This window comes from Peromyscus californicus, unplaced genomic scaffold, assembly GCF_007827085.1.
Source record: "Peromyscus californicus insignis strain IS unplaced genomic scaffold, ASM782708v3 Scaffold_14__1_contigs__length_90479793_seg_2, whole genome shotgun sequence".
In the NCBI taxonomy this organism is placed as follows: Eukaryota; Metazoa; Chordata; class Mammalia; order Rodentia; family Cricetidae; genus Peromyscus; species Peromyscus californicus.
Window position 1 is genome coordinate 76,557,870 of NW_026294436.1, and position 24,478 is coordinate 76,582,347.

The 24,478-nt window shown below is 42.6% G+C and overlaps 1 protein-coding gene across 1 annotated transcript in view; it reads left to right on the plus strand.

Moving 5' to 3' along the window:
- Ints7 (integrator complex subunit 7) overlaps positions 1 to 24,478 on the plus strand; it is a 59,011-nt gene that overhangs the window by 24,096 nt on the left and 10,437 nt on the right. The window contains exons 8-14 of the mRNA XM_052738020.1: positions 6,137 to 6,254; positions 9,283 to 9,417; positions 10,628 to 10,725; positions 14,394 to 14,633; positions 17,029 to 17,166; positions 18,394 to 18,600; positions 24,013 to 24,207. Of these exons, the coding sequence (XP_052593980.1) occupies positions 6,137 to 6,254; positions 9,283 to 9,417; positions 10,628 to 10,725; positions 14,394 to 14,633; positions 17,029 to 17,166; positions 18,394 to 18,600; positions 24,013 to 24,207 (1,131 nt within the window). The remainder of the gene's footprint in view (positions 1 to 6,136; positions 6,255 to 9,282; positions 9,418 to 10,627; positions 10,726 to 14,393; positions 14,634 to 17,028; positions 17,167 to 18,393; positions 18,601 to 24,012; positions 24,208 to 24,478) is intronic.

A 24,478-nucleotide genomic window follows, 5' to 3' on the forward strand; every position in this document is an offset into this window, starting at 1 on the left:
GGACAATAACTTATGGGAGCTGATGTTCTCCATCCACCATGAGGGTTCCAGGGATTGAACTCCAGTTATCACGCTTGAGGACAAGTGTCTTTAACCACTGAGCATCTCACCAGCCCTATTTATTCATTTCAGTTAATTAGGAAAAAATAGTGATTGTGTGTGGATGAGAATGAGAGGAAAGAGGTTTGCAGAAACAGAAACAAAGTTAAACTTAGAAGCAGAGTATTGCCAGGGAGTTGAGAGATTGAGGGCAGCAGTGTGCTGTGATGTCTGACAAATGTGTTTCTTCCTTTCTTCTTTAGTGGCGGTGGCAGGGAGGTGTTTTGAGACAGGGTTCCTCTGTGTAGCGCTGGCTGTCCTGGAACTCACTCTGTAGACCAGACTGGCCTTTAACTCACAGAGATCTGCCTGCCTCTCCTCGAGTGCTGATTAAAGGCGTGCCCACCACCTCCTGGCTATAGACAAAAACGTTTCTAAGGCTCTTTGAAAAGCTATATGATGGGTAAGATAATTTTGGACCTTTCCTTTTCCTGGACTTCAGTAGATTTTAGAGTTGAGTCTACACAGTCTTATTAAAATGAACTGGGTGCTTTCTCTTTCCATGTTCTGTAGTAGCTAGAAACAGTCACAGAGGGCATAGCTACTGTGCCGTAAATTCACCTGAGTCTGAGACTATCCGGGAAACATTCTGAGAACATGTCCCGTTACTCTGGTCATCGCTGTGACGTTTTCTGCCTCTTTGTGAGTCGGTTGCATGGGAGTCACTCTCTCCAGCTCACAGTGTTTCAGTTTATAGCACACTTACTTTATTCTTAATATTGTCCATCTCTGCATATCCTCCTGTTGCCTCCTTTCTTTCTGGTTGGTTGGTTTCGACAGTGCTGAGGTAGGATTCGGCATGCAGTACTGTGTACCCTGTGTCCTGTGCCCTGTGCTGTGCTCCACACAGCCTGCACGTGCCAGGAACTTGACTTTCTTGTGCTTTTCCAGTGTTTTATTTTCATTTTTCTTGCTTAATAATGAAACACTTAAAGCTATTAATTTCCTGTTTCACATATTGACCATATCCCATAAATTATGTTGTGTAATGTTATCATTGCCATTAATTTGAAATGCATTTTTAAAACTTACTGTGGTATAATTTATTTATAGAAAGCTTTCTGGGTCCACAATTTGATGGCTTTTTTATACACTTATTCATTTCTCTAACCACTGCCACAAACTGAAAAGCAGATCGTTGTCCTCACCCGAAGCTTCCTCAGATTTATCTATAGAACCATTCTTTCTCCACCTCCTGATAACACCCAATCTGATTCCCGCCCCAGCGCATAAACGCAGTTGTCTTGTAACCCTGACAACCTGAGTTCAATCCCCAGAACTCACATGAAGGTGGAAGGAGAGAACAGACTACCAAGGCATGCTCTCACCTTCACATGTGTGCCGTGACATGCTCATCCTACCTGTTTGTTACATACATATAATACGTACATAATAGTCATAAAGTTAAAACAATTTTGTCATATAGGCTGTATAAATGGGATTACAAGAAAGCCTTTTAAGAATACGCATTTATTTGTTGGGCCAGGGTGGGCGCTCATATGCCTTGGCATGAATGTGGAAGTCAGAAAATAGCTTGTAGGAATTGGGTTACTGCCTTCCGCTGTGTGGGTTCTAGGGAGTGAACTCAGCTTGTCAGTCTTGGTGGCAGGTGCCCTTACTTCTTAAGCCTTCTCACCAATCTGATTGTGATCTTTTTATAATGTTTCTGGAACACGTCCCTGGTGGCCAGTCCCAGTCAGGATAGAAAAGAAACCTGTATTTAGAGACCAATGCAAAGAACAGCAAATTCCACACAGGGCCTCTGCTGGAGCAGGGAGTTGAACCAGAATAGAGGGGGTGAATATTTAGACCAGATAATCAGGAGAAAAGCAATAGGTGAGTGAGAAAGAGATTCCATTTAAAGAAGTTGTTTGACCCCTCTGTGGATATTAAAAGTGATCCTGGTGAGAATGATAGGGAATGTCCTTGAACTAGATATTTGAAACATATTTTATCAATGACATGTGATGAATGTGACGTCTCTAAGGTACTTTGTGATTTGCTCTGTGAAGCTTTTTTTTTTCCAATTTGGATCAATGAAGCTTTGAGTCATTTTGTGCTTATTGAGACCATGGTTAAGTGTCTTATAATGTGCTCCATAACAGATAAGATGGTAATATTGTAAGTAATTTTATCAAAGTATAATATTTTCTCATGCTTTGCTTAGTTTTTCAAATGGTAGAATTCTTTTTAAAAATTACATGAAAGCTATAGTTTTAAGCAGTAATCACTTTTAAAAGTGTTTCGTTTGGACTTCAGAAGCTGTATTTGTAAATTACTTCTCTTCTTTTATATATTTGCGTTTAGATCTGTTTCCTCTTACTTTTATTGAGATATTTAAAAAGACCATCAGTGTTGATAATACTAAATCATCTTTTCCTACCTACATCACTTTAGATTTTTAAGGCATTCAACACAGCCAACTGCCTCTTCTCTTTCCTGACACTTACCAGTTATGGCCACACTCTTGCCATTCTGTGGCGTGTGTTTCCTCTGTACTTATCACCCCCTTATCCACTATGAAGTTCTGTGGTTCTGATGTGTCCCAATACCAATGTGTGAGGCCTCCACCTGTCTGCCCAGTCCACTGAGCTCAGCCTGTGTGTTTTCTGGCATCATAGTTTCTCAGGTTGCAGAACACTGGCTTCAATCCTACAGACATTAGATGTTGCCCTACTTTTATTTTAAATTTTAATTTTATTTCTCTTGTGCTATTCATCCACAATCGGCAAGTACTCTACCGCCGAGCCACATCCCAGCCCTGATTGAGTTTTTTCTACTGCTAATGCACTCATGGAAAATTCCTGAACTGCCGAGGTGTTCAGTGATGTGCTTCTGCTGTCCACACAGCTCCTTTGCCCAGTGGCCATCAGTGTCTGATTTCCTGCATTTTTCCACAGATACTTTATGTAAAAACCAACAGTTCTTTATAAATATTTACTTTCACATACAGGTAAAGACTTTGACATTCAAAGATTTCTGTGACTCAAATCACAGATTCAAACAGAAGAACCAGAATTGTGATGTGGTCTAAGTATGTCTCAGACTCCAAATGTCTAGTGGCTGCTGCTTCTTGGATTTTGTGTCTCCTGCCTTCTGTCCATCCTCTAAAACTGGCTTCTCTTCTTCCCCATAGAGTGTTAGTCTACATAAATGGACTCAACATCTGGCCACCAGGTTTGCAATTTAATGTTAATCGGATCTTTCATGTTCAACTTATTTCCTGATGTAGTCAGTGTAGAGTGCATGTGTGGTCCATGCACAAGGCTGGATTCAGTTCCAAGCATCTCCCTCCCCAAAGCCCCCAGTACCTCTCACCTCTACCCTGTAATCTACAGCTTAGCCGTCTCATTGCCCACCTGGGTCACTGCCTAGCCTGCAGGTTGTCTGTCTGAGTCTCAACTCTCTTCTTTACCATTGCCAGCGTAGTTTTCTCAGCTCTCTGCCAGCCATTACTCTTCTGGGCAGCTTCCTTCTGTCCTTTCTCATTCTGTTTAAGTTCCTCTGCCTAACTCTTAGGGCTCTCCACAATCTGACCGTCCTCTTTCACCGAATCTCAGGCACAGCGAGCACTGACCCTCCTGGCGTAATTGTCAGCGTTGTTTGCACACCTAGACTGTCGTCTCCCGTTTACAGCGGTCTGCCAAATCTTCCTGGTCCTGGGCTCATGTTTGCAGGTGTGCTTTTGATGCAGTTGTTTAAGTAGGTTTTTCTTTTGGTTGAAAATGGATCCATGAGCCAGGCAGTAGGCAGTGGTGGTGCACACCTTTAATCCCAGCACTTGGGAGACAGAGGCAGGTGGATCTCTGTGAGTTGGAGGCTAACCTGGTCTACAAAGTGAGTTCCAGGACAACTAGGACTATTACACAGAGAAACACTGTCTCAAAAAATCAAAAAAAAAAAGAAAGAAAAGAAAAAATAGATCCATGAACATGGTAATTTCCCAGAATTCAAGCTGGACAGTGAGTGAGGCACACAGGTCTTTCTTCTCTTCCCATGGGTTTCCTCTGCAGTGGTGATGACTGTTCATGAGTAAATGTCTCCGCTGTTTTGCAAGGAGCTGTGCCTGTCTTTCCCATACAAGTGAGAATATGCTATATGTGCACTCTGAAGCTTTGGTCACAGTAACAGTCCACCTTAGGGACATTGCTGTTAGCAGACAGTGGTGAGGTCTTCCCAGCTGTACAGTGTTCCTTTTGTGTTCCAGCCTCACTGGTAGGAATTAGAATCATTTCTCATACTCTGACTTTTTGGCATTGGCAAACCTTGTGAACATAAGTTTCCAAAAGAGGAATTAAAATAATACCTTTAATTTGAAAACTGGGTGAGTTTAAATACCTTCAATATTTAAGTGGGTTTTTATAAAGTGTGTCTATACCAGTTTCCATTGGGTTTTGTTTATTATTAGCAGGAACCTCGTGTGAACTGCCTGGCCTGTTACTGACCTCATGTGATGTAATTTGTCAATTAGGTTTTTCCATATTGACCTTTTGTGGGTTTTGTTTTGTTTTGTTTTGTTTTATTTGTTGGTGGGAGGGGTCACAACAGGATCTCACATAACCCAGGCTGTCCTAAAAAGGACTAGATCTTATCAAGGATGACCTGTACTTCTGATCCTCCTGCCTCCACTTCCCAAGTGCAGGGATTACAGGTGCATGCCACCACACCCGGTTAATGTACTGCTAGGGATGGACCCTGGGCCTCATGTATGCTAAGCATGTACCCTACCAACGGAGCTGTATCTTCAGCTACTCCATATTGACTTTCTTTGTTGATTTTATTTTTTGAGGGATCTCTATGTAGCCCTGGTTGGCCTGGAGCTCACTGTGTAGACCAGGTTGTCTTGGAACTAGCTCTGCAGACCAGGCTGGTCTTGAACTCACAGAAGATCCACCTGCTTCTGACTCCTAAGTGCTGGGATTAGAGGCATGTGCCACTACACCTGGCATCACATTGACTCTTAATAATTTTTATAGTTGTATTTTTTATTAACCATAAGAAAAGAATTTAGTTTTATTTTGTCCAGATGATTGGCCAGTTGTTCCTTCGAGTTAAGTGATTCATCTGATTTGAAATGTCATTAACATATTTTAAATTCTAGTATGTATTTGCATCTACTTCTTGACAGAAATTTTCTGAACTTAAAAAAAAAATTATTTTCCATGCTGAAGTGGTAGTGTATGCCTTTAATCCTCCCAGCACCCAGAGGCAGGCAGATCTCTGTGAATTCAAGGCCAGCCTGAGCACCCTGTCTCAAAAAAAAAAAAAAAATTCCCATGTAATATTTATAATTAGATGTTCTAAATCACATCCCTCCCCAAATCCTGTTAATGGTTTTATTGGGACCTTACTACATTTATGATTTCCAAAATTTTTAATTTTTCCTTGTAAGTTTTGCTTATTTTCTGAAATTTAGGAATTAGTTTAATTCAACAAGACAGTCATCCTGATACAGGCGTACATTCCCCAGGATGAAGTAGAGTCCTTGTGCTCTGAGCACATGCTGCTAGTTCAGTGCAGTGAAGGAGAGACCCGCACCATGTCTGTGCAGTACCTCAGGCTGCTGCTGTCAGCAGAGTAACGACCAAACCAACCAGAGCCAGCACGTTTCACATGTACTGAATTATTGAGAAGGTAGCACCCATACCCAGTTCCCCTTTATTGGCAGTTCACATTATTAGTGCAGTACATTTGTTAGGAATGGGCCAGCATGGAGTGGGAGTCAGAACTCAGTAGCAGAACTCTTGTTTAGAATATTCTGGACCCCGAGTTTAACCTCAGCACTGGGAAAATGTAACCAGAAAGGAGGAGGAAAAGATAAATGAACTAATGCTAACAAGTCATTCTGCCACCACACTGTGCTTTCTCTGGGTCTCTATTTTCCCCGTGTCCTTTTTCCTGTTCTCGAGCACCACACTATAGCTGGTCTTCATGTCTTCAAAGAGAACGCTAACCAACTTAGATAAGTTTGAGAGTGTACAAATACGTATGTGTTGATGTGTTAAATTTTAATGTTCATTTTTCCCTTGCATTTCAGGCACTCTGTGAATGTGCCCTCCAGACTCCTTATGATAGCTTGAAACTAGGGATGCTGTCTGTTCTTTCCACGCTATCAGGGACCATCGCCATCAAACATTACTTCAGTGTAGTTCCAGGTAAGGCAAAGATAATGTGAGGATTCCTTTACCTGTGTTCCTGTCACAGGTTCCTCTGGAAAGCTGTGAGCCAGGCAAGGCTTCCCTTTGGGAACCTGTCGTGTGCTGATGATTAATTTGATGCGGCATCTCAACTAGCACCTATGGTAACAGAAGCGTGTGCCCTGGACCAGAGCTGCCTTGTTAGTACCTAGGGAGAGACTGCCTATCCAGTAGACTCAAGGCTAAAGTGTTTTGTTGTTTTAATGAAAGTTTTGTTGCATCTCTGTTGCTACTTTTTCCAGTCAATTAATTTGAACTGAATTAAATAACTCTAATGTACACTTAATTGTTCCTTTTATGACTATATGACTGCATGGCGTGAGTTTTTTGGGTAAAGGGAATTCCTGCCATATGTCTTGACAGGAACTAGAAAGCATGATGTTTCTATTGCTCTCATGATATTCTACATCTCCTTTGCTGTGAGGGTCCATATGTGGTCTGGACTAATGGTTCCCGCAACAGACTGAATTGGGAACTAGTAATAAGTTTAAGTGTTGCAGAATCCATTGTGGTGATAGACAGTGACCATGAGACATTTGGTTTCTTGAAGGAACTGCCATGGTGGCTGTGTGTCACAGCTGGTCCCTCTGGTATCTGTATAAACTGTGACCTAGAACCAATAATGAGGCCACAGTGTGTCAGTAGATTACATATGGGTTTGGGGCTTTGATCTTGGCTGCTATTGGCCTCTCTCGATAGTCTAACCTTAGTGTTGCAGTCTGTCTAGCAATCCCGTGAGCTACTTGCTGTTAACCTGTTCTGTATAACAAGGTATGCGAGATTTCGTGGTTTAAAACTATGACTGTTGTCTTTGCTCTTCTTCCATCATTCAACAGTTTTAATTGGATTCCACTAGTATTTCTGGTGTGTCCAAAGTCACTCGTGGCTCCAGTTCTCTGGAGACTTGACAGAACTGGCTAGTCAAAGGCCACCTCATTAATGGTCTAGACCAGTGGTTGTCAACCTTCCTAATGCTTCGACCCTTTAATAGAGTTACTCATGTTGTGGTGACCCCCCAACCATAAAATTATTTTTGTTGCTACTTCATAACTGTAATTTTGCTACTGTTATGAATCGTAATGTAAATGTCCGATATGCAGGATGCCTGATATGTGACCCTGGTGAAATATGTGCCATAGCTTTCTCTATGAACAGTACATCAGCTACCCAGCGTGTTTCCAATAAATTATTTTGTTTGGTTTGGTTTTTTGAGACAGGGTTTCTCTGTGTACCTTTGTGCCTTTCCTGGATCTCGCTCTGTAGACCAGGCTGGCCTTGAACTCACAGAGATCCGCCTGCCTCTGCCTCCCAAGTGCTGTGATTAAAGGCATGGGCCACCCTTGCCCAGCAAATTATTCTTTTTAAATCAGTTACTCTTAGTTTTTTTAGCTGACAGTTAACATCCTTGCCTCTAGAACCCTGTGACTGTGTCTTAGGAGATTATTTCAAATGAGTTATAATTAAAATTTAAAAAAAGAAATCACCAGGCATGATGGTGCATGCCTTTAACCCCAGCACTTGGAAGGCAGAGGCAGGGGAATCTCTGTGAGTTCAGGACAGCCAGGGATAAGAAGACTGTTTCAAAAAAACCAATAATAATAAATAAAATAAAAGTTAAAAAACCTTATGCCATAAAAACATGATATTGCCGGGCGGTGGTGGTGCCCGCCTTTAATCCCAGCACTTGGGAGGCAGAGGCAGGAGAATCTTTGTGAGTTCAAGGCCATTCTGGTCTACAGAGCGAGATCCAGGAAAGGAGCAAAGCTACACAGAGAAACCCTGTCTCGAAAAAAAAAAAAAAAAACCCATGATATTGGCCAATATATACATATCTGTATGGTGTGTAAAAATTCAGTTTGCATTGATGAGCATAAAGGGAAATAAAGATATATAAGGAGTATTCTAAAAAGTCAGCAATAGTTTATGCTGGCTTATGAGATTTGGAGAGATTTCTGTTTCCTCTAGGCTTCTCTAACTCCCTCTCTCACAGATTTTCTTATAGTAAATTTTAATATTAAGAGGAAAAAATATCAAGTTACAAAACATCACGTGAACAAGAAAAAGAATGGCTACATCCTAGGAGTTCATTTTCCATAATTCTGAAGAAAATTGGCTGTGTAGTTTCAGCCTTGTAATATTTTAAAACACAAGGATTTTACCTAACTAGTCTTGTCACGTCCAATCAGTACGTGGTTATATGTCTTACACTGTCTGGAACCGTCTTGGCTCATGCCTGTTGTAATATTCAACAGTGTCAAGAAATAAGGTCCTCTTGCTGAGAGACAGCTGAAGTGAACAGGAGTCATAAGAGGAGCCGAAAAGACAGATCCGATTCTCCTTGAGGCTCCTGCACTTAAAACCAAGAGCTTCAGCCTTATAAGTGAAAATGTCTGCAGTGTAGGACTTACATCAGACTTGGAAATCTGTTAACCGGTCTCATGACTGTGATGATGGCTCCTGGAAGTCTTTGAACTGGTCTCTTGTATAAAAATAGAGTTGAGTCACAGAATCCCAAGTCCTTGACAGCTGTGTGGTCACGGTCATGGATTCTCACGTGAACCTTCTGAGGTAAAACCAGCAAATTGGGGCAAGAAAAAGCAAGCAAAGTGTTCTTTGACCTTGCTTTATCTGACAGGAAGATGACAGTGCTGTCATTCATTTGGATGATAATCCATCAGCTCCTGAAATGCAGCCTAGAGTTGTCTTGGCTTTGTACTGTTTCTCAGTCAATTTTCATTAATGCTTTTATGGGGAAAGGCCTATATTGATTTTAAAATACAGTCATTGAGAAATGGATGGCATACCCCTACTTTACCCCCACCAAGGAAAAGAAAATGGTAGTGTTGTATTATTAATGGAGTTGAGGTAGAGAATACTGTTAACTAGAAATTTTCTCATAAAAACAGAAAATTGAACCTCCAAGGGACTGTGTTCTTAAACCATATGAATGAAATGTAATCTGTGTTGCTTTTTTATGCTCCTTTAGGAAATGTAGGTTCTTCTCCCAGATCTTCCGATTTAGTCAAATTAGCCCAAGAGTGCTGTTACCATAGCAACAGGGGCATCGCGGCTCATGGAGTGAGAGTGCTAACTAATATAACCGTGTCTTGTCAAGAGAAAGGTAAGTGCACTCAGGACTAGTTTGTGTGGCTACTGAGGCTTGGACAGAGCCCTGTGGTCGGGTTGTTCACTCCATTATTTTTAGCATGTGTGCACTGATGTGTGGTATTCTAATGCAAGAGTCTTAGAGCAGCCTGATCTGTGTGAGCGCTTGTGACTGCACTGTGGGGTTGAAGTGTCTTCTGGGGCATTGCCTGTTTTCTCCGTCTGTTCATTGTGGTGTGTGTGGTACTGGGGACAGGGACAGCCTACATAAGATATATATTCACCTACACAGCAACTGGAAGTTAACTCAGGTTATCCAGGTAGCAAGTACTTTCTCTTAGTTGAGCTCTCAGGAACATGATTTCATTTTCATAGAACTCATCTCTAGGTAAATGCAACATTGAGCTGATTTGCACAACAAGGAGGATATATTTTATTGTCTTCCTGACATCTTTTTAACTTTAAGACTAGAAATTTTTTATGCCTGCATTCAAGAATGGCAAGTACATTTTGAACAGTAAATGTGCCTCAGTGCTCATATTGACCTTTATGGGGGCCGCGAGCTCAACATTCCTCCTCCTGCCTCAGCACTGTGTGCTCCTAGTTCCAGTGTTTCTTCACACTGTTTGCCAAGGTCCCACAGTAACTTGGGAAGCATTCTCACACATTTGATTGGTTTGAATACTTGAGTCTGTAAAAGCATTTCTTGCATGTGGTATGGGAAACTGCAGGATGTTCTTAGTGACCTAAGTCACTTGTCGTGTTTACAGCCCCAGGGACCTTCAGGCATTGGGCAGTGCAGTGCTGCAGCTGCAGGATGCACCAGGGCTTGCCTCTTGGGGCTAGTGCACCTGCTGCTCTGTCTGTCCTAGTGTTTTCCTTAGCTGAGCTGCTGGTGATATTTCAGTGTCACTTCATTTATGTATCACTTCATGACTTTACCTGGTGATTTAATGTGAATATTTTATAGTCTTCAGTAATGTGGTGGAGTTAAAGAAGGTACCTGAAGATAATCTTTATATTTTGGGAACTGTTGCATGTGCTTTTATAAAATTATTTTTTAAATTTTTCATACAGGGTATTCATGTTTTGATCATTCATTCCCCTTTCCAGCAACGTTACGTTTACATCTGTCTCTCCTGTGTTAGACTTGATGTATCTTTCTCTCTGTGTTTGTGTGTGTTAATCCTCTCCTGATCACCCTGAACCTTAATGTTTTCTTCCAGATCTCTTGTCACTGGAGCAGGATGCTGTCTTCGGCCTGGAATCCCTTCTGGTGCTTTGTAGTCAGGATGACAGTCCAGGTGCTCAGTCCACTGTGAAGGTGAAGACGACCTCACTTCACAGACGGCCCGTTTCCATAGCAGAGGCAGCATGACAGAACGGAGGTGGAGGGGAGGGTGTCACTGCTCTAGTACAAGTGGGACCTAGACTTAACCCAGGCAATAGTTGTCATCCCCTGCCTTAAACATTTGCCTTTGACGTTCACTTTAAAAATTGTCACTATTAGCCTGGTGGTGGTAGCATTTAGGAGGCAGAGGCAAGTGGATCTTGAGGCCATCCTGCTCTACAAAGCAAGTTCCAAGACAGTCAGAACTGTTACAAGGAGAAACCCTGTCTCAAAAAAACAAAAACAAACAAAATTGTCACTATGGCCTGGTGGTGGTACTTGAGAGGCAGAGGCAGGTGGATCTCTAAGTTTGAGGCCAGCCTGGTCTACAGAGTGAGTTCCAGGATAGCCAGTGCTACACAGAGAAACCCTATCTTGGGGGGGGGGAAAAAAAAAGCCACTCTGTGGCTCAGGCTGATCTGCAACTTACTCTGTATGTAGCCCAGGATTACCTTGAATTTGAAACAATTCTCCCACCCCTGCCCTCCAGAGTCTTGGAATTACTAACATGTAGTGCCGTGCCTAGCTTGAAAACTGGCTGTTTGACTGGTGATATCCCAAAAGGAAGACACGATAGGAACCTGAGACTTGGTGCGTTTTGTTGTGAGCTGTTTGTGCTCATTAAGTTGCTGTGGACTCCTATGGTAGTCATTGGCAATATAGACAGGCAGAACTCCAGCTCTCTTACAAGTTCTAATCAGAGATAAACCCTGATAACACCATGAAATAAAAACTGGATGAAATTACTACCCATTAATGTCTAAGTATTTATTAATTTCCAGAGAATAGAAGTTTTAGTACCTTTAAGAATTTTCACCTTTAGGGCCTGGGGAGATGGCTTAGCAGTTAAAGTGTTTGTTGTGCAAGCAAGAATTTGGATCCCCAGAACTCATCTGAATGCCAGGTGGATGTGGTGGCCCACCTGTAATTCCAGACTAAAAGATGGAAATAGAGGATCCCTGTAGCAAGCTGGCAAAGTAGCTGTATCAGTAAGCTCTGGGTTTGATTGAGAGACCCTGCCTCAAAGAGTAGGTGGAAGAGCCATTGAGGAAGATCCCTAGTCAGCCTCAGGCACACTTGTACACATATACACATGAAAAGAAAGGATTTTTTAAAAAAAAGAATTTTCACCTTCAGCCTGGCATTTCCAGCACTGGTTGGGGAAGGACAGAGACAGGAGGATTATTACGAGTTTGTGACTGGCCTGTGCTATTGAGTAAGTTCTAACCCACCCAGACTACATAGTACAGCTCTGTCTATATTGTTGTTACTATTTTTTTTTGAGATTATAATATAATTACATTATTTCTCCCTTCCCTTTCCTCCCTCCAAACCCTTCTGTATACCCCTCTTTATTCTCTTTCAAATTTCTGGCCTCTATTTTTCATTAATTGTTGTTGCATGCATGATAATGTTACTTGTATATATCTTTTCAAGACTGACCATTTGGTGTTGGGTAACCAATTGGTATGCTCTTCTCTGAGGAAGACTGTTTCTCCCACGCTCAGCCTTCCTTAAGTGCCTGTAATTTTTTGTGTATGGTTGAGGCCTCCTGGGCTTTCCCTGTTCATGTGAGCATGTCTGTTCTTGTTGTCCTTGTTCAGGTCATGTTTAGGCAGGCATGTTGGTGAGACTTCATGGGTGTAGTTTCTGACATTTTTAGGAGACAATATTCCCATAGCAACTCCCTGATCCTCTGGCACTTAACTCTTATTCTGCCCCTCTTCCACAGTGTTCTCTGAGCTTTAGGTATGGTAGTTGTAGATGTATCCATTGAGGCTGGGCTCTACAACTCTGCATTTTGATGGGTGTTTTGTTTTGTTTTGTTATTTTTTTTCTGTTATAAAGAGAAGTTAGTAAAGTGGTGGTTATAGGTTCTCCTCCAAGACACATGACTTCACTAGCTCTGGGTAGTTAGCTAGGTTCCAGTGGCAGGCGTGATCTTGTTGAGAGGATCTCACGTTTAACTAGAGAACCACTGGTACTGAAAAGGTGAGCGCACCACTGTTGCGCCCTAAGTGTATCGTACACGTTGGTTGTTGCTGTGGTTCATAGGTGTCGCAGCTGAGGAGTACTGTTGGTTGCTTCCCTACTTTGGAAGTTTGCCTGGTTCCTTCTGATACCATGAAAGCTAGTTCTCAGGAGAGGAGGCTTTCAGGTCAGCTCCAGCTCAGGGGCCTCTGGGCCCTGTGTCTGAGATGCATGGTGTCTTCAGCAATAGGACTTACCTTCCACCTCCAGGATGCAGCCAAGGTCATTTGGGAGTTTCTTGGACAGCCCTGACCATCAGCTCAAAAGAGGATTTCTTGTTCCTGGTGTTGGGGTTTTGTTAGATAGTCTTTGGCTCTTGGAGGCGTATTGTCAGCCAAGTTAAGAAATTTAATTTAAGCTGTGTATATTTGTACACACTTACATGTATTATAGGTTTTTTTGTTTTGTTTTATTTAGGTGGATAGTTAACATGGCCTATTTTCATTGTTGTTGCATGCATATATGTGTATACATATATATTCTTAAATATATAAATGTGATCTGCTCCCTCTATATAGTGTTACTTGTATGTATCTTTTCAGGGTTGGCCATTTGTTACTGGGTAACCAGTTGGTGTGCTTTTCCCTGGGGAGCCTGTTACTTTAACTCTTCTCTCTTCTGTATCTCCCTTCTCTCTGACCAGAGCCCCCCACTCCCTGTTTTTCCTATTTCAGGATTTCCTGAAATTTCCTATCCTTGATCAGATCACTTGTACCCTGCTATTCTTCTCTATGGTTTCCCCAGAGTATGTACTCAATCTGAAGATTTGGAGCTAGGAGCCTCAGATGAGAGAGAACATGCAGTGTTTGTCTTTATGGCTCTCAGTTACTTCACTGAATATGGTCTTTTCTAGTTCTAGCCATTTACCTGCAAAGTTCAAGATTTCATTATTCTTTACAGCTGAATAGTACTTTGTAGTGTATATGTACCACATTTTTATTATCCATTTCTCAGCTCTTGTGACTAGAGAAGAAATGAATATGGCTGAGAAAATATCTGAGGAGTAGGGTATTGAGTCCTTCAGGCATGTGCCAGGGGGTGGTATAACTGAGTCATATGATAGATTTATTTTTAGCTTTTTGAGAGTTTTCCACACCGATTTCAGTGGCTGGACCAGTTTGCAACCCCACCAACGTGAATGAGGGTTCCCCTTTCCCTACACTATGAGTTTGAGGCTGGCCTTACAGAGTAAGTTCTAAGCCAGCTAAACTACATAGTAAGATTCTGTCTTTTTAAAAAGATTGTTTGGTTTGTTGTTGTTGTTTTGAGACAAGGTCTTTCTGTATAGTCCTGGCTGTCCTGGAACTCATTATGTAGTTCAAGCCAATCTTAAACATACTGAGATCTGCTTGCTTCTACCTTATGCTTACTGGGATTTAAGGTGTGTGCCATGGTGCCTAGAAATTTTCATATTTCTTAAGTACAGAAACCATTAAAATATATTTAAAGTTCATAAAACGTGAGATGAGACCACTGTTGAAATCACACATGAAGTATCTGTGATGGTGCTAGGCAGTCACTCTACTAATAGGCTCAGTTAATAGCCAGTGTGTTTTTTCTTTGGTGTGCAGATTGCTCTCAACTGTATGGTGAAGCTGGCCAAGGGCCGGCCCCATTTGAGCCGGTCAGTGGTTGACACTCTGCTGACTCAGCTGCACAGTTCTCAGGACACTGCCCGGATCCTCATGTGCCACTGCCTGGCAGCCATTGCCATGCAGCTGCCCGTCCTCGGTGATGGAATGCTTGGTGACCTCGTGGAGCTCTACAAGCTGATTGGACGATCAGCTACAGACAAGCAACAGGAACTTCTGGTAAGGAACTGCTTTTAATGACTAGGAGCCAGTCTGCTGGGAACCTAAGAATACCAGCACTACTGTTGGACTTTAGTTGAAAAGCAAATGGCAGGTTAAAGTAGTCACTAGGACTCGGGAGACAGTACAGTGGTGCCGTGCTTGCCCAGCTTATGGAAGGCCCTGGTTTCTATCACAGACCACAAAAAAATTTACAAATAAAACAGTCCCAGTAGCTCTTATTTGTTTGTTTGTTTGTTTTCTTTGGAGACAGGGTCTGACTGTAGCCCAGGCAGGTCTTGAACTCATGACAGTTCTCTGGCCTCAAGCTCACAAATGCTGACAGGGAATACAGTTGTGAGTTACTGCATCCAACTGCCAGGAGCTTTTCCTACAAGTTGAACCAACCTGCTCAGTTTAGGAATCTAGTACCTGAGCTGCCCAGAAGCCTAAAATGTGTAAGCAGCATTGGATCTCTGAGTAAGGACATTCAGTTAGCAAAGTCAGTGCTGAAATTCCCAGTATCTGAAGCTCATTTGGTCACAAGCATTTCAAAAAGAGACAATGAGCCTGTACTTTCATTTGCTTTAGAAGCCACATCTAGTTTAGGTTTAAGACAACTTACTTAGCTGGGCATGGTAGGAACTCATAATCCTAGCACTTTGGGAGGTGGAGGGCTGAAGTGTTAGGAGTTCAAAGGTAACGTCAGCTGCATACAAACAAACAAAAACACCATTGTGAACTTAGAGAATGTTTAAAATTCATTAGTGAACATAAACTCAACCAGATTAGTTTTCCATTCCAGGACCTCTCTAGCTGCTCGTCACTCAATTCAAGCTTTTATGTCTTGATACCAAGATGGAGGAGTTAGGGAGGAACAGAGGCAGTGGCAGTCTCCAAGGCTGAGCATTGTTGTACAGTCCATGAAAAGCTATCAGGTAGGGTGTGGGGAAAGCAGAAGGAACTGACTAACTCAAGCCTCTATGGACATCCACTTCACCATGTGCTGTCACTAATGGTTATCCTGAGAACTCAGTGGCAGTGGTCATGGGAGTGACATCATACAGTGACCACAACAGGGACCAATGATACAAAGAAGCATTTAGCCAAGTTTGTTTTTGTTTTTGTTTTTGTTATCGTGTAATATTGTTTGTTTTCCCCTCCCTCTACTCTTCCTAGTTCCTTCCCCAATGCTGCTCCCACCCAGATCCACTCCCTTTGTCTCTCATTAGAAAATAAACAGGCTTCTAAGGGATAATGATATGATGTGATGTGATATGATAAAAACTAACACATTGGAGTTGGACAGGACAGACAAGTAGAAGCAAAAGAGCCCAAGAGAAGACATAAGAATCAGAGACCCACTTGTTCAAACACTCAGGAATCGCATAAAAACACTAGACTGGAAGCCATGATATATATGTAGAGGACATGTGCAAACCCCTGAGGTCCTGTGCATGCTTCCTCAGTCTCTGGGTGCATATGAGCTTTGATCATGCTGACTTAGAAGGCCTTGGTTCCTGGGTGTCCTCCATCCCCTCTGGCTCTTACACTTCTGCCTTCTCTTCTGAGGGTACGCTGAGCCCTAAGGGGAGGGATTTGAAGGAGACGTCCCATTTAGGGTTGAGTGTTCTAAGGTCTCTCACGCTGCAGAATGCCTTGGCCACTTGTGGTTCCCTCTTCTCAGATGACTTTACCTTGTATCAAGTTGACATAAAACCATCCAGCACACATGGGGATTCTGAATAGTCAAATTGACAGTTAAAGTCAACTGTCTCACTCCCCATGTTAACTCCTCCTCCTCCTCCCAGGGGAAACAACTGTCTTTCTTTGTGCACTGTGCTTTGATAACCTCAGTATGTACCCCTAAGTGATAGATGCTTTGCTTTGCATATCTTAACTCTGTGTAAACCTTATGCTACAATTCAGCTTTCATGGTTTGCCTGTCTTGCTAGTAATTTTTAGTGATCTCTATGCATTTCACTGACAATATCTCACTGTGTGATCATATCATAATTTATTTGTTTTTAGTGGTGAGCATCTTTTTCTAATTACTTACTTTATAAATAGTGATCTGAATTAATGGAATAAGTTGCTTAATGACTTAAACATGATAAATGAAATAATGTCAACAGAAAACCCATTTTGTTCCTTTTTATTGTGCTTACTCAGTTACTTTGTGTAGGTGTGCATGTTGCACATGGGAGGTCTGAGGGCAGCTCTCCAAAGTCACTTCAAGTCACTTCTTTCCTTCCACCGTGTAGGTCTGAGGTATTGAACTCAGGGCATCAGGCGTGGCAGCAGGCATGTTTACCTCCTGAGCCATGTCATTGGCCCTAAATTCTATTGTGTTTTGATCTCTAATTTTTATCTTTGTCTTTGAGTAAAGTTACATGTCTGTCTTGTTTTCTGTTAGGTAAGCTTGGCTACTGTGATTTTTGTAGCCAGCCAGAAAGCACTGTCTGCGGAAGTAAAGGCAGTAATCAAGCAGCAGCTTGAAAGCGTCTCCAGTGGGTGGACGGTATACCGGATTGCCAGGCAGGCTTCCAGAATGGTATGGGCTTCCCTTCTGAATGATGGTGCTTGGTGGGATGTCAGAGCATGTACCTTAAATGATGTGGTCGTTATTAGTCAGAACCCAAAGTAAGATGTCTTAGTCACTGTTCTACTGCTGTGAAGAGACACTATGACCAAGGCAACTCTTACAAAAAAAAGCATTGGATTGGGGGCTTGTTGACAGTTTCAGGGGATTGGTTCATTATCATCATTGCAGGAGGTGTGGCTGCAGGCAGGAAGGTGCTGAAGAAGTAGCTGAGAGCTTTATATCCTGCTCCTCAGGCAGAGAGACCCTGAGCCTGGCATGACTTTTGAAACCTCAGAGCCCACCCCCAGTAACACATCTACCCCAACACCTAACTCTCGCAATCTCTTCAAACAGTTTCACTCCCTAGGGACCAAGTGTTCAAACATATGAGCCCATGGGGCCATTCTCAGGAAGTGCCTGTTACTCATAGGCTCTTAGGATGCCAAAAGAAAGGACCTAACCTAACTTTCCTCATAAGCAGTGGCCTGTTGTATTCAACTTTTCAGTAAGTCCATGGCGGTGCACACTGTTTGGAGATTGTTAGACTCACTATACTTTGCTGTAGGTTGTGGTACCCAGGGCTACTCCCCCTGCTGTTTCTGGCCTTACTTATCAGCACACATTTTTCTTCCCATTCTTTCTCCAACCTGATCATTGAGTTGTTTTAAGAAATACAAATCGTAGTTGGTCCAGAAACCTAGGGCTGAAAGTGCAGAGAACAGAGTGAGGAGCATGGCTGTGGTGGTTGAAGCAGGTACTCTGTTTCCTGCCATCTTCCGAAGGGAGGAACACTATTGGCCAGACTGCTCAGTGTAATGGCATGGCGTGTTGGTGCTGACACAGCAGGGTCTTAGGCATCTCTGCCTCCAAGTCATTGGATGGCATTCCCCCTCCACCCTAGAGTTCCTTTCACCTCCCTAACTAGCTCCTGCAAAATGACACACAAGTACTTACATTTTCTGTATTTTAGACTAACATTCTAGACTTGAATTACAATTCACTTCATTTATTTTCTCATTGGAACTGTTTTATTTTGTAAAGAACTTGAGGCATTATGTCATAAATAAATATTTAGACTATCTCAAGGAATTACCTAATCTGAGACGTGATATTCGGGCTTGTTCTGAGTTTGTCTTCTACTTGCTGTAGTAACAGTTTCGAATGTAGAGCCTTACCTCTGGCCGCCTCCTCTCTCAGGGCAACCATGACATGGCGCGGGAGCTCTACCAGAGCTTGCTGACTCAGGTTGCGTCCGAGCACCTCTACTTCTGGCTGAACAGTCTGAAGGAGTTCTCACACGCCGAGCAGTGTCTGACCGGGCTGCAGGAGGAGAGCTTCAGTTCAGCGCTTGGTTGCATTGCTGAGTCTTTGAAATTCTACCACAAAGGGATTGCCTCCTTAACAGTGAGTCCTCCCCATCGTAGGGAAATGCTGTGGGTGCTGTCCTGCTGTGGGTTATTCTCTTTTGACAACTTGTGAGACCTGGTGGTAATATCAGAATAATAATGCGCACAGAAATCAAACTCTTGCTAGTATTCTTAGGTTGATGAAAACTTGTGTTTTATTTTTTTATAAAGTACTGGGTACCACACATACAGACAGTTGCTGAATCCAGGCAGAAAGAGTAAGTGGAATAGACATAGTCTTCTTCCTCCAGATCCTCAGTTGGTAAGATGCCAGCCTGGCCCAGTGCCACTACCAAGCACAGGTCCATTCTCCTCTCCTGTCTGGCTGCTCACTAAGTAGAGGTTTGCGGGGTGTTTTGTAATGTTAAGACTTGACCCTGGAGCCTTGTGCATGGTAGATGAATGCTTGGTCATTGTGATGACACGGGAGTCTTTTACTTTATAACAGTGGTTCTCAACCTTCCTAATGCTGTGACCCTTTAACACAGTTCCTCATGTTGTGCTGACCCCAACCATAAAGTGTTTTCATTGCTACTTCGTAACTGTAATTTTGCTACTGTTATGAATCGTAATGTAAATATCTGTATTTTCCAATGGTCTTAGGTGACTCTTGTAAAAGGGTCGTTCAGTCCCAAAAATGGGGTCGTGACCCACAGGCTGAGAACTGCTGTTTTATAATAAGAAAAAAAAATGTTGAAAATTCTAATGTGCCACTGTGGTTTCCAAATTAACAGTCACCTACAACTCTTACTCTCTCTGCCAATAAAGGAATGCAGAAAGGAGACCCTTAGTTTTTCTTACATCTTGAAATTTTTACCAGTTTCTTGAAATGAGCTGCATACCTAAATAAGAACTTATTCCCTAAAAATAGTACTTTCTGTTGGTCAGTTCTCCCTAAAAGTGAAGAGGTTATGTGTTCAACATTAAACATTTTTGAAGCATTGTGACACAACTTAGAAAATTATATATATTGAGCTGGGGCCTATTTGCACATGATAATAACATATTCTATCTATTATTAAGCCAGAAGCATAAAGATCCATAACATTTCCTCCCCCATCCCCACTCGTCCTTCCCTCTCACACCCCAAACCAGCTAAGCCCTGAGCAGCCTCTCCATTTTAAAGGGCAGCACTGCCTACCACTTCCTCCTGATGCTCTGGAGAAGGGAAAGGTTGTTATGGTTTTATCAGGCTAATATGTCATAGAACATTTAAAGGTAAAATTACTGGTTTGGATCAGTAAAATCGTTTGATTTTTCTAGTTTATGTAGAATGGGAGATTATTGACCATTCAGTGGTAAAAAGTGTTGGGCAGGGCTTGATGCTCAGCCCTGGCAGCTCTTTCAAGAGAATCTAGCTTTGGTTCCCAGTGCCCACATAGTGGCTCCCAGCCCTCTGTCATTCTACTTCCAGTGGATCCAGTGCCCTCTTCTGGCTTCTGCAGGCATTAGGTGTGTGTGTGCGTGTACACACACACACACACACACACACACACACAGTGCACAGACATGCATGTGGGCAAAACTTTCACATAAAAATAAAATTATTAAAAAATGAAATCCGCTAGGCAGATAGATTCACATAATAGTGAGGTAGATGGAAATACTTTTTTGAAAAGTCTGTTAACTATTTAGCACTCTTCTGTTATGTATAATGTCTGTAGTTACTGACGCTTGCTAGAAATTGAAGACTGGATTTTTATTTAGGAAGAAAGCACTTGACTGACAGATGAGATTTGCCTGAGATTTGATTCCTTATTAGTCCAGTGTGCCTGAGGTAGGGCTCTGGACCTCAGTTCTTCTCCTGTTGAATGGAATTACTATATTCAGCACATTACAGAAACTTGCCAAATGCCAACCAGTATTCTTTGAAGATAAAAACAGGAGCTAGGAAACTGCATGTGCTGGCTCATCCCTGTAATTCCAGCACTTAGGAAGCTGAGGCAAGATGGTTGTCCTACGTATGAGTCTAGCCTGGACTGCCTAGTGAGTTGTTGCAGGCCAGCATGAGCTACAGTACGAGACCCTTTTTGAAAAGAAAAGAAGATACACGTACACCACACCAGAAGAAAATAGCAAAAAGAAGAGAGAGAAGCAGAAAGGGTTCAAAACTCTGTGCTTATTACATCCTTATTTAGGTACCATTAGCAATGCAGTATTTAATTCCCATTGTAATGCTTTATAATAGAGGGATCTTGCTTTGTAGAAACAAAGGTTGTCACATGTTAGGAGATGGGTCTGTGATTCAGTTGGGGAGTATTGCCCGGCTCCATCCCCTCATTACAAGGGATGAGGGTGCACATACTCTAATTCACAGAGATAGAAAGTAAGACGTGGTTGCCAGGGTTGTGAAGCAGGGGAGAGTGTGGGTATGAATACAGAGTTCCAGTTCTGCAAGGTAAGAAAGGTTACTATACTTATATAACCAAACACACTTAAAAGCAGCTAAGATAACAAGCTTATGTTACTGTTTTCATACATCAACATTCATACCTTTATCAGGTTTCTTTTTTAGCCTAATAGATCTGTAACACAAATATAACTTTACAAAAAGCAGAAACAAACAAAAACAGCATGAAAGAAAAATAATGGGGAGGAAGTAGCCACTGAAGTGAATTGGGACTGCTCTGCCAGCTGGTAACCTCGGCCTAGGGTGAAAGGAAGTTTGTTTTTCCTTTTCCTGGGGAGCGTTTGGGGGCAGTTTTGACTATTCCCAGTGTTTGCTGCATCTGCTGACCTTTAAAACCCGGCTCATGCCGGGCGATGGTGGTGCACGCCTTTAATCCCAGCACTCGGGAGGCAGAGCCAGGCGGATCTCTGTGAGTTCGAGGCCAGCCTGGGCTACCAAGTGAGTTCCAGGAAAGGTGCAAAGCTACACAGAGAAACCCTGTCTCGAAAAACCAAAAAAAAAAAAAAAAAAAAAAAACCCGGCTCATTTCAGGTTTAGCCCCACTGTTGAGAAGAGTAAATGGTATCCTGTTGTCTCTCTTTGACATTAGTCAGACTCACACAGACATCTCCCATCCTTTAGGCACCGTGACTTTAGGCACCGTGCTTTAGCCATGAAGAACACTGCTCTTCGATGTGTTCTTTTCTGTGTGTTCTACATGAACATGGCTTTTTGTCCTGTATAATATACAAGCTCATCACAGCAGCCTTCGAGGCTGCCATCTCAGGTTGTCAGTCAGATCTTCCCGGCATGGCCAGAGTTCTCTCCTCACTGCATCTGGCCTCTCCTTTGGTTTTAGAACGCATGTTAATAGGTTAATGCCAGCGCTTTTTGTTTTCCAATTATGTATCCATGTCATATATGCTGACTTGTGCTCCTGTCTCTTCTAAAATTGGTAACAAACAGTAAGTTGAAAATAGTAGGTAGGGGTAAGAGAGATGGCTGTTGAGCACTTGCTGCCTTGCTAGAGGATCCAAGTCTCTTTCCCAGCACCCACATCAGGTGACTCACAACTACCTATAATTATAGCTCCAAGGGATCTGAAGCCCTCTTCTAACCTCCATGGGTACTTACACATATATGACATACACACATTAATTAAAAATGCTAATTTTTAAATTTAATTTTTTTTTTTTTTTTTTTTTTTGGTTTTTCGAGACAGAGTTTCTCTGTGTAGCTTTGCGCCTTTCCTGGAACTCACTTGGTAGCCTAGGCTGGCCTCAAACTCACAGAGATCCGCCTGGCTCTGCCTCCCAAGTGCTGGGATTAAAGGCGTCCGCCACCACCGCCCAGCTAAATTTATTTTTATTTTATGTGTTTTGCCTGCATGTATGCCTGTGGATCACATGCATACCTAAGGAAGCTAAAAGAGGATGTCTGGACCCCCTGGAACTAAAGTTACAGGTGGTTATGAGCCGCTGTGTGAGTGAGTCCTCTGGAAGAGCAGCCAGTGCTGTGAGCCATCTCTCAGATGAGCCCATAAAAAAGTTTTTTTAAATTTGCAAGTAGCAGTTAAAGAGGCAGAGGAAATAGAGGATCTCCTTCCATCTTCCTACAAGAACAAATCAAACCTAAGACATCAAAAACAATTGAAATAGTCTCTTTAGTATCTTAATACAAGTTATAATTGGAACAAAATATTGAAAGGTTGAAAAAGTCAACACAGTCAAGTATTTAGGATAGTTATTTCTCCATTGCACACAGTGCCTCAAGGGTCCTTTCCGTTGGAGAAGTACAGGCAGATGTGTGCTTCCGTAGAGGGTGCAGGAGCAACTGTACAAGCTCCGTCCGTCATTTGTAAGTTGAGAGCTCCACTGAGGACAGTGTGCAGCTCAACCAGACGGAAATGCTGTGACGGACTCCTCGAACCCAGCTCAAATTCCCAGCTTTCCTGCTGACAGAATAGTGTGGGATGCACTATGTACTAAGAAGCCACATCAGTGTGTTTGAAAAAGCCATCTTTAAGAGGATGTACCTCCCATTTACTGTTAAGTTAGCCCGTTTCTAGTGTGTGTCTTGTATTGAAAACACATCGCTGCACTCTCCACCAGGACGCTTGCTGAACAGTGGGAGGCTGTGGCAGCTCTCCTCCACCTGTGCTGCGGGGACTTAGCCGCTCCCCACTCTGTGGCTGCTGCTCTCTGCCCTTGCAGACTTCCCTCTTGTGCTTCCACCCCCCGAACATCTGTGTGTTCTCTCTACAGTGTCAGCTCAGAACCTCTTTAGTTACTATGGCTAGAAGGCCGCTTTGAGGCAGTGGGGCTATCTAGAAACATGTCTGCTGCCTTCTTTTCCTCACTGCCTAACTTCTCAGCACACTGGTAATGGTTTTGGTGATGGAAGCCGCAGATTGGAGAGGTAGGAGAGTGATACGATTTAGGGAGATGATAATATCTTTGAACTTTCGGAGGTGGTGTCTTAGTGATCATTTAGCAAGCTGCGTGTTAAGTGCAGGCAGTGAGGACCCTCTGAATGTCAACGAAGTTCTCAGGCGATGCTGCCAACAGTGAGTTTCTCTGATGTTAGATCATTCTCATTGTAGTATAGTTATTTACCCATCAGTGTTATTAGGACTTGTGCATAAACTGCGACAAATGCAGTCCTCCCATGGCTTCCGGGAAGACGATTCTAAGACACTTAAACAGCCACAGATGTCCAAATCCTTGGATGCTCAAGTCCCCCATTGAAAAGGTGAAGCTTTTCCATGTGCTCTGTGCATGTCCCCTCATGCTCTAACTCATCTGCAGGTTCCCGACAATCCCAGCACAGTGTAGATGCTGTATAAATAAATAACTGTTATGCTGCTGTGCTGCCCTGTGATGCTTTAGGGGGAAAAGACAGGAAACTCTGTTCATGTTCTGTTCAAGCGCATCTTTCTCCTGGGCATTTTTTATATTAGGTTTGGTCGAATCTAGAGTGGCAGGCAGGTTACTTTATATTAAACTTCTTTCTTTATTCCAGGCTGCCAGCACACCACTGAATCCTTTAAGTTTTCAGTGTGAATTTGTAAAACTCAGGATTGATCTTCTCCAGGCCTTCTCGCAACTTATCTGTACTTGTAACAGCCTGAAGACAAGCCCTCCCCCTGCCATCGCCACCACGATTGCCATGACCTTAGGAAACGACCTTCAGAGGTGCGGCCGCATCTCCAATCAGGCATGTCTTAGTTTCTCTCCATTGTGGATAGTATTTAGACTTCAGAGATTTTAGAGGATGAAGGGTTGTACAAATTACAATCAGTGGTGTGTGCCAAATACTTAACTCATCTGTGTGGCAGAATAGGATGATGTGTTGTTTAAACAGCCCTGGTGCTGTGCATTATACAGAGAGAATGGAATGCCATTAAAAAGCTGGGAATATCTATAATAGTGTTAGTTATCTTAGTGAAACTTGAAGAAACCAGAATGTAGTGTCTTGTTTCCAGACA